This window comes from Pseudopodoces humilis, chromosome 24, assembly GCF_049639895.1.
Source record: "Pseudopodoces humilis isolate 2021_Gansu_Grassland_sample_001 chromosome 24, ASM4963989v1, whole genome shotgun sequence".
Taxonomy (NCBI): domain Eukaryota; kingdom Metazoa; phylum Chordata; class Aves; order Passeriformes; family Paridae; genus Pseudopodoces; species Pseudopodoces humilis.
In genome coordinates this window covers 6541927-6559340 of record NC_142223.1, presented here as the reverse complement: position 1 = coordinate 6559340, position 17414 = coordinate 6541927, and the positions used below count along the sequence as shown (strand labels likewise).

At 53.0% G+C, this 17414-nt stretch overlaps 1 protein-coding gene across 5 annotated transcripts in view; it reads left to right on the top strand.

Annotated features, from left to right (window-relative positions):
- The first annotated feature begins 8778 nt into the window (after positions 1-8778).
- SAMD11 (sterile alpha motif domain containing 11) overlaps positions 8779-17414 on the top strand; it is an 83810-nt gene continuing 75174 nt past the window's right edge. The window contains exons 1-3 of one of the 5 annotated variants that reach the window (XM_005530445.3): positions 8779-8830; positions 9200-9999; positions 11266-11357. In XM_005530445.3, coding sequence (XP_005530502.2) covers positions 9213-9999; positions 11266-11357 — 879 coding nt within the window. In that variant the 5' untranslated portion in view covers positions 8779-8830; positions 9200-9212. Of the gene's footprint in view, positions 8831-9199; positions 10000-10696; positions 10954-11265; positions 11358-17414 lie in introns of those variants that run through there. The other 4 variants (XM_088066469.1, XM_014259191.2, XM_088066471.1 and 1 more) reach the window with 4 other exon arrangements.

Here is a 17414-nt window from a genome sequence, read left to right as displayed (position 1 = left end):
CACGTGACAGACAGGACACCCCCATTTCTTCTGCAAAGACAGGCAACTCATAATTCAGCCTTGCTCCTGACAGCTGATCCCCTGATTGCTAAGGTGCCTTTCGGACTTGAAACTTCTGTGCTGCTTGCAGGGTATTACCCAGGTGAAAAAGATGGGAACACCTCTCCCATCCTGATCAGAGCTCCTTGGACACAAGGGAGAACAGGCAGCAGTGGAAATATTATTTAGTTATTGTTTAGCTGTATATTGTTTATGATTTCTCTCTTGGTGTCCCCTGCTAGTCTCCATGTCCTGGTTCCCCAGAGCTCCTGAACTCTTTGCTCTCCCTCCTGCCACTCCCAAGCAGCGAAACCTCACCCCAAAAAGCTCAGGGATCGCTTGGGGCTGGGTCAGGGCGGCTGCTGGTGCAGGAGAGACACGAGGAGAGGACCAGGGGCTCCCGAGCTGCACGTGCAGAGGGAGCTGAGAACCGCTAACGAGGGAGAGGTGCTCAGCAGCACTAATTATCCCACGCTCCTGCTTATCCTGGAACTCTCCCTTTGATCCTCCTGCATTTCATCTGATAATTGGAGGGGGGTTCCAGGGGTTGCTGCTGAGGAGTTTTGGGAGCTGAGGAAAGGAAGTGTCTTGAAACAAGGGACAATTCCAGGGGTATTTCCAGTGCTCTGCCAAAGGAATGCTTGGGACACCACTCACCTTCCTGTCCTTGTTGAGGTACTGCTAAGATTTATTCGTGTTGTCTCTTGAATGGTCTCTTCTTTGTCACATACATCCTTATGGTTTCCCGTTTTTACTCAAATTTCATGGGGAACGGAGCTAAATGTTTATTTCCTCCTGCTTTGAAGAGGCTGGAATTGGATTATATTTGTGTCTCATTGCTGCAGTCCTGTATGACCATTCCAATAAATAGATTTACTGATTTAGGTGCATTTCGTGGTAGCTTCTGCAGCAGCAAGTCTGAAGACAGCTCCAAGAACATCCATGGAAAGGGAATTTTGACTCCTGAAGGCTGATAGCTGCAGAGGGAAAGAAGAGCTGCGTTCACCCAGGAATGTGACAGAGAGGAGCCTGTGCCCCACCATCCCCAGGTCCTCAAGAGGTACAACAGGAGCACAGAGTGCCTTTGTCCCCTCTGAAATGTTGTGTTTCCTCCTGAGATAAAGGTTAAGGTCCTTCCCAAAGGAATCCCAAACCCAGTGTCTCTGGAAGTGCCAATATCCCCAACCCTCAACCCTGGGCCCAACACTCTGGAATTCCAGTTCAGGGCCGGTGGGATGATCTCCAGCTGGTTCCCACTGCAGGCTCTGTGAATGTCCCACAAGCCCCACGCTCCTGGGCTTGCTGGATGTGAGCTCTGCTGCACACGAGCGCGACAGAGAGCAAATTGGGAGGAATTTCAGGTATGTATGGCTGAAAGCTCAGCAGGCACATTGCTGGGCTGATCTCCATAACCAAGGACAGATTCTCTGTTGTTTTTGGAGGTGAAATTTGGGACTGGTTTTATGGGGGTATTTTGGAAGAATGGGAGGCTCAGCTCGGAATAACGTGGATATAACATCCCTAAGCAAATCCATCTTGCTGGGTTTGTACCTGAACTTCCCAAAGCTGAAAAGAGTCACATTAATTTCATAAAGAGAGAAATAAATGACATAATTTGCATTAGTGCATTTGAAAGTACATATCTGATTAATGTTACGTATAAAATGACATGGCTGCACATGGCCAGTGTGTGTGTGTGTGTTTGTGGGCACGTGTGTGCAAACACAGATCTCTCCTAAGAAACACAACACATTTGTGATTCTCTCAAGGTTAATCCAGACTGGGACTTGATTTCCATATTCACTCAGCAAGAACTGATCCACTCCTTGGAGTTCTAACAGAAATACTGAATGGATTGGAACACCAGGCATTCTTGCAGTCAAATACAGAGAATTCCCTGGTGAGTTATGCTGGGGCTGTTCTCTTGGGTATCAGCAGGAGGCAGGGGGAGAATCCTGTACTCAATAATTCATGGATCCATAAAGATTTTTTTTGAGCAAGCAATAATTCTTTGGAAATTAAGGCTAATTAAAAGCAATACCATCCTTACAAATGCACTCAGTTACTTGGTTAGGACAATTTTATATTTGCTTCCTGTGCTGCTCCCATGTGCACCCTAATCAGTGTTTTGCTGTAATTGTGAGTAGAGACCATAGCAGAGAGACAGACTCCTGAAAAACTGGGTTGTAATAGACTTGAGGGTCTCCTGGATATTTACAGTGCATTAGGCTTTTTTATTTTGGGTCAGTGCAGCTTTAACCCCTGAGCAGTGGTTTATGGCTGATGGGTGCAGAGCATGGGTGAGAAGTGGCTGCTGCTTGCTGGACTTAAAAGGAACAACAGGAACTTTAAAAGATCTCTTTCCTCTGCTCCTCATCCTCAGTGACTGGTCCCACCTTCCTCCCCAGCCTTTCCCAGGTAATCCGGAAGGAAATGTGTGCTGGAACCCAGGGGTGCCATGTCTGGATAGAGCACTTTTGGCTAAAGGAGGATGTGTGACAAACAAAATCCTTCTCTCCTGCTGTGAACAAAACAGTGGTGTGTATTTTCCAGAGAGTTTAGACAATAATTTTAGGCATCAGACATTAGAATTACTCATAAACAGCTTGTTCTGGCATTTCTGCCTTTGCTGTGTGTGCTACTCACAGTTCCCTGGTTTTTCTCAGTGATTGAGTTATTGAACTTGAGAGAAACAGAGCTCTGGAAATCCATAGAAAGGGATGGAAATGCCTCAGGAGTTTTAGAGAGATGTTTGCTCCCAGGCTGAAGAGTGAAACACCTGAATCCCCCAGGTGCTGCTGCAGTCCCCCAGCGAAGCAAAGCAGGCAGGGACAGAGGTTGGAATTCCTGACTCCACATGCAGAGAAGATCCTGTTTGGAAGTCTGTCAAGAAATAAAACCCAGTGGTAACCAGCTGCAGCAGCAGCTTTTCTGTCCACACTGTATTGGCTGTCAAGGAGCAGGGAAGTTGCTCCTCTTCTGAGGAACTCAAATCAACATGAGAAGATCCAAAAATGCAAATGCCTATTTACATGTTTTTTGAAATTCCCATTGTTTTGTTTTGGTTATCCCTTCCTTATCTCTTATCTAAGTTTCTGTTTGATTAAAGCCCTGTGTTGCAGCGTAGTCATGACAACAGGTTTATATCGAGTAGTCTGTTTTTATGGAATTGTGGGATTTAAAAGAAAACTGAACCAAACAAGAGGAGCCCTCGTGTGATCCTGCCCCAGGACCTCAGAGTGACGGAGCTGAGTGAGGAGCAAGAACAAAGTTCTTGGTGTGTGTTTGTGACTCCACTGCTCATGCCTGGGACTGTTTGTGGGGTTGTTTCTGGGTGTGCTTTGTTCAAATATAACAAATGTGTAGAAGGGATCATGTTCTGGTCACTGTGATGCTGGAATTGCCTTCCTGAACTCACATCATCCACGAAATGGCTGCAGGGCAAGCCCAGCACCACGAGCTGCAGAGAGAATTGCCCGCAGAAACACAGGTTCCTGTTGGGGAGCTCCTGTGGGATGTCCCTCCACAGTCCCAGAGGGAATTCAGTCAGATTTGCTGTGTGTGACACTGCAGGACAGCCACAGCCCTGAGCAGCCCTGTGTGCACACCCAGCTCCAGGTGCTGGAACAAGAATTGCTGGGCTAAATTCCTGCGGGGATTTGCACCCTGCTGGGGTGCAGCTCTGGGCAGGAGAGGTGCTGGCTGCTAATCCCAGGGCAGGGACTCCACTGCACCCGTTTCTAGAAAGGAGGAGAATCAGAGCAACACAAAACCTCTCTGCAGAGTGTGTTTAAATCACACTTGGTGATTTAAAGACTTCAGAAGATGTTGGCTCTAATTGACTTGTTGGGAGCTGGGAGCCAGCTCAAGGAAGCACTTCAGCACCTCCTAAATTGGTCAAGACAGGTTCTACCGAGTCCTTAATTTGATCTTCCTAGAGTGTATTAAAAGCAGTCACACCTTGACTACACCAGACTCTTCTGGCACATCACTTCCAAAGGGTTCTTGAAAAAGGTTCATCTCTCTCACACCAAAAAGCTGCTCTGTGCACTCATGTTTGAGTTCACCTGTGAATTCCAGGAGTCACCCATGGCTTATTTTTCATGGCCCTGTTTGATGCCAGGAGGGCACACCTCACATTTCCTGCTTTTCAAGGGTCCCTAATTTCTGCTTGCTGTAAGCTGGCCGTGGATTCCAGGCAGGCACACATTCCTGGACAGTCAGTTCCTCGCTGTGTCCATTCTTTGTTACCATGGCTGTAGGAGAGAAGGCAGGCAGGAAGATGGGGAAGTGGAGTAGGAAAAGGTGTTGGGACACAGCCAGGCTTAATGTGACCATGAATTCAGCATCTCCTGATGCAGTGAGGTGCTCTTAGCAGTGGGCAGAGAGGAATAAAGGTGTCAGGAAAAAGGGGAGTCTGGTGGATGCCTCACAACACCAATCTCTTTCACACCAGTTACAGATTAGCAATAAATAACCTCTGAGGAGAGAGGAACAGACAAGGGAGAAAGATGCATTTTTAATTGCAGTGTGCACAAAGAATGGTTAATGCAGACAGGAGGAGGAGGACAGGGAGCTGCCCAGCGACTGAAGCTGCAAAGAGGCAGCTCTTGCCTTGGGAAAAGGCCCGAGAACTGTTATTTCTTTAATACTTAAGGTTTATTCCATTGGTGATTTCTGTAAGGGATTTTTTTGCACCATGGAGGCATCACTTGAGTGTAACTAAACTTGTTTTCCAAAATCTTTGCAGAGAAGGGCAACCTCTTGCTGTGTTGTGGGGACTGGACACTGAAGAGGGAAGTCACTAAAAAATTTCTCATTGGTTTTAACAGAAATAGATTTGTGCCCCTATTATTTAGGAGAAAGGAGCAATTCTAGGTTTAGAACTGGAATTCTTGCCTCCCAAATAAAAGTTCCTTCACTCCTTCCCAGCAGACATTTAATTCCTGCAGGTTTTTTTGAGTTCTGATCTACTCAGACTGGTTATAGAGCTGCACAGAGCACTAGCAGGGAAGGTGATTTGGAAGAGGCATTTTGTGGGAATGCTTTGGGTAAGGAGAGACATCTCAAAGCTCGTGTCCCAGGCTGTTCTGGAGGCAGCCACAACACCTTCAGTAACGAGGGGGGCACGCAGCTTCCAGCTCTGGCTGGTGTGTGAGCCCACAGCACCATGACACTTCCAGAAAGGCAGGAAAACTCGGAATTCCACGGTGCTCCATTTCCACCCCAACAAAAGGCAGCGCTCTGAAGCAGCAGGATTAAAAGGGGAGCAGCCCAGCAGTTCCTGGGAAAGCATTTTTCCTGAGGCAAAGCCCTTTCCCAACCTCCCTCCCCTGAACAGCCACCTGTGCCCTCCCTGAGTGCTGGGCTGTCAGAATATCTCTGCTAATGAAGCAGTCTGGCCTGAGGCTACTCGTACTGCAATCCCCATCCCCAGCCTGGCTCTGCCTGCTCACACGGAGCACAAAGAGCAGGGAATCCTGGCTGTGCCACAGCCCTGCTGTCCCTGAGACTGGGGCAGAGGCTGAGGGATGGGTCTGGCTGGCTCAGGAGGTGCTGGTGTGGCTCTTTGGGCTCCTCCGCTGTCCTTTGGTAGGGGCAGTGACTTGGTAGGGAGAGGATTGGTTTATGGATGGAATCTGTGCTGGATTGGATGGATCCAGGAGCTCTGGATGGAATCTGTGCTGGGTCCTGCAGGGACAGGAGCTCTGGATGGAATCTGTGCTGGATTGGATGGATCCAGGAGCTCTGGATGGAATCTGTGCTGGATCCCTGCAGGGACAGGAGCTCTGGGTTCCTTCCTGAGCTCAGGCTGCTCATCTGACAGGTAGCTGGGTGTCTCTCTGCTCCCAACCTGTCTTTCCTGTAAAGGGGCAGGGCCTGCATCTGCAATGAGGTTTTAAAACAGCTCAAAGGACCTTTGATCTCTAGAACCTAACTTAGTTAGAGGTTTACTGAAACACATGTAAATAAGTTACATTTAGGAAGTTTTCCCTTCTTTTATTGGTTGCATAGTGGAGGAATATCCAGGATAAGTAACCTGTCCCTGAAACTGGTGATAGGATGTGGAGGAAAATCTTTCTTTCTTAAGTTGAAGAGCTGTGCTTGAAGCATTATCTCCACTTAGAAAACACTTTCTGGCACAGGTAACTCTTGGCAGTTGTTGACACATTTGACCTGAGAGAAAGGTTTTGCTTCAATCCAAGGTGATGTATCCCAGAGGAGGGGAACTGAATGTTGAAAAATTATCACTATTTGCTCTGTTTGCTGTGGTAGTGCCTCTGTGAGCAAATTAAGAATCATGCTTTCACTTTGGAAACACAGAACCAAAAGCCAGGGAGATTCCTGCCCCCAGACTGGGAAACCTGTTCCAATTGCTCCGTGTGGAGTTTGCAGAGCGTACCTGGCTCCCCCTCTAACCACATGGATTTGCGTAGTGCTCTCTGATCTGCTCTCCAGTGGTGAATCTGTTTACACTAATCCCAAAAGCTCTGCTATTAAAGAGACTGGAGCTGAACAACTGCAGGCTCTGCTGCTGCACTCAGCCAGAGCTCTTGCTCTTCATTACAGGCAGGACTTGCCTGTGGCTCCAGTGCTTGTCAGAGGCTGCTGGGATCGGTCTCAATCTGTGCCTCTTGCACCCCTCAAATTTCCCTGAGTTCTGCCAGAACATCCTCCCTCTGTGAGAAAGGTTCCTGCAGCATCAAGGATCTGTTCCATTCCTGTCCTGCTCTCCTGTGACCTCTCCTGGAGGAAACATGGAGCCTTCCTTTGGAGAAGGCTGTGGCCAAGCTGTCCCTGCACTTGAGGTGGAGCTGCCATTAGGAACGGAGCTGGAACAGTAATAACCCTGATGGCTGTGAAGGAAGGAAGCTTTGAGAAAAACATCCCCACTCCCTTATAGGAAGTGAAAAGAAATCAGGCCCAGGAAGCCAAGTTCTGAAGAAGATGGAGTCAAGAGAAGTCTGAAGAAGATCTCAAGGCTCTTAAGAGCCCAGTGCAGTTGGATGTGCCAGGAATGAAGGTTTCTGGGAGCTCAGAGTGAGCTCCTCTCACCACACAGCCCCTCACCTGCCCTCCATCCAGAATCCTGACTGCCACACAAATGTCTGTCTCCCACAGCCTCTTCCAAGCATTTTCCTTGGATCATTAGGTGATAATAGAAAGTGATTTTCCCCTGTCATCCTGAGCAATCAGAAGCATTAAGAATAAGAGCCTAAGCCTGAAAGCCTGAATGAGAGGGTTTGATGGGTCTGTGGATCTGCCTCCTTCATTAGAGCCAGAAGCAAAGATGGATCCCAGAGCTGGAGTTCCTTGAGAAAAAATGGCAAGAAACAAGGATTGTGGTCAGGCAGTGTCACGAGCAAACTGAGAAGTGGCAGGGCAGAAATGACCCCACCAGCTCTGCCAGTGGCTGGTGTCACACAGCAAATCCTCTGCTCACCGTCTGCAGGGCAGGGCCAATCTGCCCCCACCTCGCCCTGCAGGAAGGCAAATCAGGGGACACGGCTTGGGACAAAGCTGGGAACTGTGTGCTGTTCTGGGAGCTCTGAGGCAGAGCTCACACAGAACTCTCACTGTTCTGTGTCCTGGCAGAGACTCGTGGGTCACATTCCTTGTCCCATGTTTAGGGGGATAATTTATTTTTGTTTCCCTCCTTGGTAGGATTCTTCCTGCCCAGTCAATCCCATTTTGGCATCCAAAGGCAGGGAACCCCATCTTGTTGAGGTGTCACGTCCCTGTGACAACCACACAACTTCATTTTGGGCCACCTTGTCCTCTCGGGGCAGTTCAGCATGGACCTCATGCTGTGTCTGCCACAGCTTGTGACAGAAAACAAATTCACCCCGTGTGTCCTAAGCCTTGCTCCATCCATCCATCTATCCATGGACCCATCCATCCATCCATCCATCCATGGACCCATCCATCCATCCATCCATCCATCATCCATCCATCCATCATCCATCCATCCATCCATCCATCCATCCATCCATCCATGGACCCATCCATCCATCCATCCATCCATCCATCCATCCATCCATCCATCCATCCATCCATGGACCCATCCATCCATCCATCCATCCATCCATCCATCCATCCATCCATCCATCCATCCATCCATCCATCCATCCATCCATCCATCCATCCATCCATCCATCCATCCATCCATCCCTACATGGAAAAGGGAAGGTTGGAGCCAGGTCCCAGCTGCCAGGGAGAGCGAGCATCCTGCACGGGGGTGCAGAGGGGTGGGGAGCAGCGGAGCTCGGCCGTGTCCCCGCGGGGCCGGGGCAGTCCCGGGTGGCCCCGGGTCCCTCCCGGGCTGGCGGCAGCCGGCGCTGGCCCCGCCGTCCGTCGCTCACCCCCTCGCCGCCGCCGGCGCGGCGCTTCCCAGCGCCTCCGCTGTTTAAATGGGCCAAGTTAGAGAAGCGGCGGCGGCGGCGGCGGAGGGAAATCTTGTTTGGTCAGAGTCTCCGAACTGTGCGGTGACTTCTGAGCCCCGATCAATACGTGTCTGTCCCGGCTCGGGGGGCCCAGCCCAGCCCGGCGCGGCGCTCGGGGGCTGCGGGCGGCGGCGTGGGCAGCGCAGAGCTGGCGGGGATGGCACTGTAGATGTCCGTGTGTCTGTGCGTGTGTAGATGTGTTTATATTTATATATATATATGTACACAGAGGGATAAGGAGCGTAACACCGCCTTTCTTAAAATTTCCTGCAGGAGTGGGGATTAAAACCCAACTGGCGGGGATCAGGAAGGCTTCGGTGGGAGCGGGGCGAGTCTGCAGCGCGCAGGTGAAGGTGGGCGGCCCCGGGGAAAGTTCGCCGCCGCCCGGGTGTCTGGAGCCCCGCGGGCAGAGCCGGCACCGGCCGGGGCTCCGTCCTCCCGGCGGGCGCCGGCGGGGCGGGGAGGGGTCGCGGAGCGGCGGCGGGGGCGCAGCGTTTAATTTTAATTATTGCATATAAATAAATAAACCAGGTGTCAGTTTAAAGGAAGCAGGGGGGCAGGGTGAAAGGGGGCTGGCTGGGCGGCGGGGAACCCTTCAGCCTGGCGAGAAGGTGGGTTGATCTAGGGGAATCAATAAGCTTTTTTTTTTTTTTTTCCCTTTCTTTTTTTTTTTTTTTTTTTTCTTCCTTAAACCAAAATAATGTCTACGGCAGCAGAGACCTCTCCGAGATGTCAGGTATTAGTCCGGAGGGGCAGATCTGCGAGCCACACAGCAGCTCCCGGGTGTACGGTACATTAGGCTCTCCGTGGGAGAGGGATCCCAGACAGCTCTGCTGGGGAGCCAGCCCAGGAGATTTGTTAGCGGGCTGCTCCGGGGGATACCAGCCACCTCCGGCACCCGAGCGCCAAAGGTGCCTGTGTTGCTGCTGCTGCTGCTGCTGGCGCATTTCATCCAAACTCCAGCCAGAGCGAGGGCAAGTTGAACCGGAGACATTGGAGCCGCTGTGCTTTGGAGAGACGAGGGCGCACGGGGAGCGCGGCGGCACCATGCCTGCTATCAAGAAGGAGCGACTTGACAGGGAAGAGATGGCCCTGGCAGCTTTTAACCAGCCCATGGAAACCTTACCTGACTACCTCGCGCCTCTGGCCGCCGCTGCCATTCCGGTGGTCACCCCGCACCCGCCGGCTTACGACCAGATCTTTGCCCACCGCGCGTACCTGGGCTTCCACGAGCCCCACCACCCCCACCCGCACCACCCCCACCACCTCCCCGAGGACCTGATGCTGGAGAGGTTTTCCTCCATCCCGGATTTCCAGCCCTTCTTTGACAACGGAGAGCCTTGCATCGAGGTGGAGTGCGGGGAGAACAAGGCGCTGCTCTACATCAATAAGTTGTGCCAAGGGAGCAAAGGACCCTCTATCCGGTACCGGGGAGAGTGGCTCACCCCCAACGAGTTCCAGTTTGTCAGCGGCAGAGAGACGGCCAAGGACTGGAAGCGCAGCATCAGGCACAAAGGTAAAGGCAGCGCTCGCCGTGCGCGGGGTCCCCGCGCCGCCCCGCTCCTCCTCAGCATCCTCCCTCTCGCCCCCGTGCTCGGGCAGCGGCAGCCGCGGGGAGCGCAGCGTTCGCGGGGAGAGCTGAGCCCCCGTCCCCCGCGGCCGAGCCCCCTCCCCGCGCACCCCGGGCCCTCTCCGCCGGATCCCCGCGCTCCGGTACCGCCGAACTTTTCCGAGCGATTTGGGAACGGTTGCGTTTGGGGAGGGAGGGTTTTTGGGAAGGATGGCGGGGGAGGGGGATTTGGGGGGCTGCTCTCCGCTAGAGAGAAGTTTCATGTGGCGGGCGGAGATGTGAACAGCGGGCGGGTTGCGGGGTGCGGGTCCCGGGGCTCGGGGTGGTCGCTCGCCCGCCGGTGGTGGCTGTGGCGGTGGCTGTGGCGGTGGTGGTGGCTGCTGTGGCTGTGGCTGTGGCGGTGGTGGTGGTGGCTGTGGCTGTGGCGGTGGTGGCGGCTGTAGTGGCGGTGGCGGTGGCTGCGGTGGCGCCGCGGGGAGCGGCAGCACGGCCCGGCCAGGCACCGGCGGGGCGGCGGGCGGGGCGGAGGGGGTGTTCCCCTCGCAGCTGGGTGGTGCGGGACCTCCGCGGCGCCGGCGGCTGCTGACGGGCGCCTGCCCTGCCTCCCTCCCCTCCCAGCCCGAGCCGGCGCCGCAGTCGCGGCTCCGCGGCGGAGCTGCTGCTGCGGGCGGCAGGTGGAGAGCGGGGCCGGGGGGGCAGAGCCCGGGCGGCACGTAATGAGCTGAGAGCTGGAGGTGTCAGCCCGGGGGGCTGAGGAGCGATTAGGAGGTGACTGACACCTCGCCTCGGTTATTGATCGCCGGAGAGCGGGGGCAGCGCTTCGCCGCCGCGCTAATTGTCGCTGCCGTTTCTTTCGTGGCCGGGCTCCCGCTGCCTTCGGGAAGGCTCCGTTGCTCGGGGGTGAGTCGGGAGCAGCGAGGCGCAGCGCACGGAGCACCGGCGGGAGGTGCCCGGGGCTCCCCGGGGCTGCGGCACCGAGCCCGGGCAGGGCTGCGGGGCCGTGCCGGGCTCCGCTCCGCAGGGACCCGCGGGGGACAAAGTTGGCTGCAGGGGCAGGCGGGGGTGGGTGCTGGTAGGCAGGCGAGGGGAGGGCTGTTTATATGGAAGCAGACGCGTGCCTCCCCCTTCCCCCTTCCCTGAATAGTTTCCTTTTATAAACGTGCTGATTCTTTTTTTTTTCTTCTTCTTCTGCTTTTTCTTCTCTGCATATAGGGAAAAGTTTGAAGACTCTTATGTCCAAAGGAATCTTACAGGTACATCCTCCAATCTGTGATTGCCCTGGGTGTCGAATTTCGTCTCCAGTGGTAAGATTATTGTTAAACTTTGTGCTTTAGTTAAGACATCTTCCCTCTCCTCTGCCTCCTAACCTTAAAAAAGAAAAAAAAACCCGAAAAAACCCAATCTCTTTGCTTCTGTGCTCGTGGAACCGTGATCTCTGAGGTTCATGGAGGCTGCCAGAGCCCTGCCTGTGCCGTGAGGGTTCCAGCAGTGTTAGAGGTGAGCAGAGAGGAGCTTGGAAGCAGAGCAGACGGGAAGAGCAGGGTTTGACCTGAAGGAAGCAGCACTCGGTGGGATCTTTCGGTTTTCAGGAGGAGCTGTGTGTGTGCAGAGGCAAATCCTTGAGAGCCTGTTCCAAATTCCCACCCCTTCGTTTCTGTGCGTTGTGCAGAGGTGTGAAAGGGGCTAAATAAAGCAAAAGGGAAACGTGATTGTGCCCACGTGCTAAGAGTCAGAACAGCCACAGTTTACAAACCATCGGGTAGGTGAGCTGCATGAGGAGCAGCTCAAATGCTTACAACTCCAGCGTCCTTCATGGCATAGATCAGTTATGGCTTTACAGATCTTTCCTTCCCAACTTTTGGGTTCCTTGTGTATTGCTTTTATCCTGAGACACCCAGAATCTCTCATCAGTGTTTTTGTGGAAAAGATGTTGATGCTATAAATAAAAGGCGACTGAATTCATAGTAAAGTAAGGCATTAAAACAGTTCATTGTGTGTAAAAATAACCATAAAGTACAATAACATCTAACTGGAGGGCAGAGCTGTTGGTTTGGGGAGCTGAAGCAGGTCTTGGTCTGAAAGAACAACAGAGACTTAAAACATTGCCAGTAGCACTGTGGAAACAGATAGAGCTGGAAATTAAAGTGCTTTAATCCAGTGGGAATCAACCATTTTTGATTTTGTTGCTTGCTCGGGCTAGAGTGGACAATGTGTGTTCACCTGCAGTGTCTGTGATTCAGAGTGGCAGAGCTGGGAGTTTCAGTCCTTCCTGGTGGTGTCTGTGCCTGGCTCTTACAAATACCCACATCCCATGGGCAAAGGGGCTCGGAGCAGTAATCAACAGCTCCATCAATTAACCAATTAATGGGGAGATGTGTCCTGCCCGTGTGCTGTGGCAGCAGCCACCCCACAGCACTGCCAGGCAGTTTGTGCTGAAACCTGGCTCTTCCCAGCTCCTGGAGTTCGTGGGACACACTGTGAGTGGTGTAAGCAGCTTTCTCCAGCTCTTGAGTTTTTCTGTGCTTTAGTTGCCAGTTGTGCGGCTCAGAGCCAAAAATCTGCCGGTGACAGGGATGTGCTGCTGTTGTGGGGATGCTGAGAAGTACCTGGCCAGATCTTCTGTCTGCTGGATATTTTCTGGGCTAGCAGTAGCCAAAAGGTCATAACACACTTTGCTAGCAGCTGCATTTTCAGGAGTTGTGTGGGATTGGGTTCTGCATTTCCAGATGGGATGACAGCTCTGCATGAAACCAGTGGCTGGTACAGCCTTTGAAAACTGGGCTTGGAAAGTACAGACAGAGGGAAAAAGAGGTTGCTGCAGTTTTGGGAAAGGAGAAATAAATCTTTTTGGGCTCACTTCCCACTGCTTCCCCAGCTGGGAAAGGGGGTTTGGATGTCAGAATTTGCACAGCAAGGCCAGAGCCCAGCGAGGACTTCTGTCAGAGCTGTGTTTCTCAATGCTCCCTGCACTTTCTGTGCTGTAATTAGCGCACGTCCCTGACCAAAGGACAGTTCCACATTTTGAACATGAAGTCTTTTAGTTGTGCTTTGTGGTAGCTACATGCACTGCACATCCAGAACAGTCACACCAGGAGGAGGATTAGGAGTCTGGCACGGTTTATATTTCCCCATTTAGTGATTGCCCATTCAAGCACCGCTGAGATCCAAGGGCTGATTCTCCTCAAAAGCAGAAATGCTTTGTATTTTATAGTGCGATGACAGACTTGCAATGCCCACTCCTTGTGTGATCGGGTGTGGAGATGGGGAGCTGATCCCCTCTGCAGCTGGTTCCACTGCGCTGAAATCAGTCCTTGGACAGCGGGAATAGGTCAGGAAACCTCAAGCAGTGCCTCTGGAAGGGGGCAAGGCAGCGCCTGTAGGGGTCTGCAGCCCCATCCATGGGTCCCCAGGGCAGGGGCAGTGCTCCCAGGGCTGAGCCCGGCTCTCCCTGCGGGAACGGGAACGAGACGTGCCGAGTGTCCCCTGCCAGCCTGAGCAGCACCGTGAGCTCCGAGCCCCTGCCCGGGTCCCTGCCGGGCTCGGGGGGCAGAGGAGGGGTCTCTCTGGAGAGGAAATTGCAGCGAGCCCCGGCCCCTGGGCTGGCAGCGCCCCCGGGCCATCCTGAGCCGTCCCTGCTCCCCATGGGGCTCTGTGCCCGGTGCCCCCCGGTGCCCCCCAGTTCCCCCTGGTTCACCCGCCCCCCCCCCCCCCCCCCCCCCCCCCCCCCCCCCCGGTTCACCCGGTGCCCCCCAGTTCCCCCCGGTCCCCTCGGGTCCCCCCCGCCCGCCGCTGGCGCCGCGTCCCCCGCCCGTGTCCCGGGGGGGCTGGGGCCCGGCGCCCGCCCCCCGCCGCCCGGCGCTGCTCGTTCGCTGCAGCTGCAGACGGGGCCGGCGCCGGGCCCCGCTCTGCCACCGACCGCCGGTTTCCTGCTCTGCTCGGGGGGAGCGGCCCCGCCGGCGCCTCCTCCCCTGGGCTGCCCCCGCGCCGCCGGCCGGCTGTGCATCCATCCATCCATCCGTGGATCCATCCATCCATGGATCCATCCATCCATCCATCCGTGGATCCATCCATGGATCCATCCATCCATCCATCCATCCATCTGTGGATCCATCCATGGATCCATCCATCCATCCATCCGTGGATCCATCCGTGGATCCATCCGTGGATCCATCCATCCGTGGATCCATCCATCCGTGGATCCATCCATCTATCCATCCATTCATCCATCCATCCATCCATCACCCATCCATCATCCGTCCATTCATCCATCATCCATCCATCATCCATCATCCATCCATCATCCATCCATCATCCATTATCCCTCCCTCCATCCCTCCCTCCATCCATCCATCATCCATCCATCATCCATCCGTCCATCCATCCCTCCATCCCTCCATCTCTCCATCCCCCCACATTCAAACAAAGCAAAACAAAAAGCAATGAATGTTTGGGTTTTGTCCCATCTCCATCACGTGCACACAGGGTGGTTGTGGTGGCTGGGGCACTGACAGTGGGAATTCATTTGTTTGCTGGGGTCGTGTTTTGCTCTTGGCTTGATTTATATTTGATTCCTTTTATTTGCTGCTTTTTGCTTTTCGTCATCGCGGTTGTTGTTTTCCTTTGCTGCCCTGAGGTTCAGGCGTCAGTCCAAGACTTTGTCAGGGATGGAAGGAGGAACTATCTGCTGCTAACTTCAAAAATGCCAGTAATGAGCAAAATCTGTTGTTTAGCCCTGAGGTTTCTGAGCCTTCTCCTGGTCCCTGTTTTGGGTGCAGGGGTGGAAGGCAGCTCTGTGTCACCCCAAGGGGTGGCTTTGTGTCACTTGTGGTGCTGGGCTCTGGCTCCATCTCCTTTCTGCTCTTCCCCTCCTGGCTGCTCAGTTTCCTTGGAGAGCCAGGAGCAGAGCAGCACCTGGGCAAGGAAGGGAGATCCTTGGGCTACTGAGCGTGGTGGGATCCAAATTCAGAGGCATTGACCAAAAGGGGAATCTCCCACACCGGGCACGAGTCTTCCAGGAGAACTTTGCTATGGTAAGAGGACTTTGCCTGCTGGAGAATTTCCTTGGCTGCCTGTAGAAGCAGGATTAATTCTGAAATTTCACTGTTAGTAGATTTGATTTAGGTTCCTTTCTGAGCTGCCGTGGGCTTAGGGATGGGAGCTGGAGAATGTTGGGGTTTATGTGCAGGGGACTGTTTTCATAACTTTGCCTTTGTGTCCCTCGGGGCTGCCTCATGAATGTGGAAAAAGCCCCTCTGTAAAGCAGACTTATAAACCTCCAAATCCCCCCAAGGTCTTTGGCACAGTCTGTTGATTTTTATTTGTGGTTTCATGCTGATTTGACTTGTTGCTTATAATCCAGCACATTTTAGTTCAGGTTGGTGTCTGTTGGAGGTTTTGGAGATAGATGGGGGGTTTTGTTTGTTTGTGGGGTTTTTTAGCTCTATTTTGTTTTCCTGAAGGACTTGGCCAAGGTGGATTTTAATCTGTGTTGCTCTGCAGACTTCCAAGTTCAACTTGAATTCTTAACAGAAGTTGATTCAAACTCTGTTGAACTTCAGCTTTATGGAGGAACTGGAGATAAGGTGTATCCTGCTCTGAAATGGAGAGACTCCCAGAGCCCATGCAGTGCTGGGCAGGGGTGCTGAGTTTGGCTCCAGCTCGCAGGGTTCCTGCTCTGAGGGCAGTGGGAGCCTCTGTGCTGCTGCTGTCACAGAAAGACCCCTAAACCCCACTGCTTTGGGGTCAGAGAGCGCTGCCAAAAGGGGATTTTCAGGGGCAAACAGCTGGAAATGGGAATCAGCATGGCTGGGAGAGGAGCTCTGGAATGCTCTGCATGTTGGAAATGATTCCTCATGGTCCAGGCTCTGCTCCCTGGGCAGCTGCCACTGCCAGGGGCTGGAGGGTGCACCAAGAAAAGGAGCAGTTATTGTTCTATACTGAGGCAAAACAAACCCAGATCAATGGCTCTGAGAGTGCCAGCACAATGCTGAAGGATTTAATTTTGTGGATTATTAAATACCCTCTGGAAAGGAAAATATTAATTGGATTGCTGGCTTGTGAGTGAACAGCAGAGATGTAGAAGCAGCTGTGGCTTAGGAAAATAATTTTATCTTACAGGGAGCTTTAAGGAGCTTCAGGGGGGCGAGGTTTGCCCTCGTGCAGGAACTGGGGTGAAGATTTCTGCTCTTCCAGGGAGCAGGGAGGAGACAATGCAGGCGAAAGGTCTGGTGTGATGGAAGGGCAGAGGAGGAGCTGTGTGAGGTCAGTGCTTGTGGAAACCAGGCCAGTCTGACCCTGCCTGGAAGAGAGGCAAAGAAAATCTGTGCTGAGCTTGGTGTGTGGAGGGAGCAGATCTTCTCCTGGGGTGCTCTCGGGCTGCAGAGGGCATTCCTTACCGCACAACAACACGGGCTTGATTCCCTGGGAATGTCCTGGGCTCTGCTGTAGGAAAAGGCAATTTCTGAGCCCTCAGCCCCTCTGGGGGCAAGTCTGACCCAGGAAATCTGGGCACTGCTGCCTGCTGCTGGAATTCTGCTTTGAGGAAAAGAAAGTGAAGCCTGGGAAGAAAGACAGACAAATAAATGTAGAGAAGCAGGGGAAACAGCATCATCTCGTTAGCGCCGTGTCAAGGGCAGTGTAAAGGTGACACAGGAGAAGTAATTTTGCTGTCAAAATTATTTAGAGATGTCATTAAAGTGCTTAGGGCTGTCTCTGGTGCTTGAGGGCACAGACACCTGGTTTTAATTTGCAGTGCTCTGTGTCCAGACTCGCTGGCCTGGCTCAAGGGGAGCGCTGCTCGTTTGGAGCCCGGTGGCAAAAGCCTTCAGTGAGCTGAAAGGCAAAGGGTGACCAAGAGCAGGCTGAACTCCCTCAAAAACTTTGTTAATTTAAAACTATTGAGCAGTTCAGGTCTGCAGGGATGATGAACTTTGCAGAGTGCTTGTTCTGGTTCACTTCTGGGACAGGGAGGGCAGAGAGGAGCTCCCTGCTGGAATCCTGCTGGAGGTGTCCAGGTTGGGCAGGGCTTGGAGCACCTGGAAGGTGTCACTGCCGTGGCAGGGGTGGGATTTAAGGTTCCTTCCAAGCCAAACCAGTCTGGGATTTTATGATTGGCCCTTGACTTTGGAAAAGAAATCCCCGCTGTTTTTATTTAATTATTGCTTGGCCAAAATATTGTGCTTATCAAATCACTTCTTTTGCTCTCTCTATATTTCTTTTTTCTACCTTGTTTGCTTGTTTCTGTGGGGTTTGTTTGATTTTCCTTCCCCCTCCCACCTTGTGCATTGTCCTGCCCTGTTTCTCCTATGCCCAGTCTGTTTCCTTTATCTGGAAAATGTTTTGCTGCTCAGAAATCCTTGTTT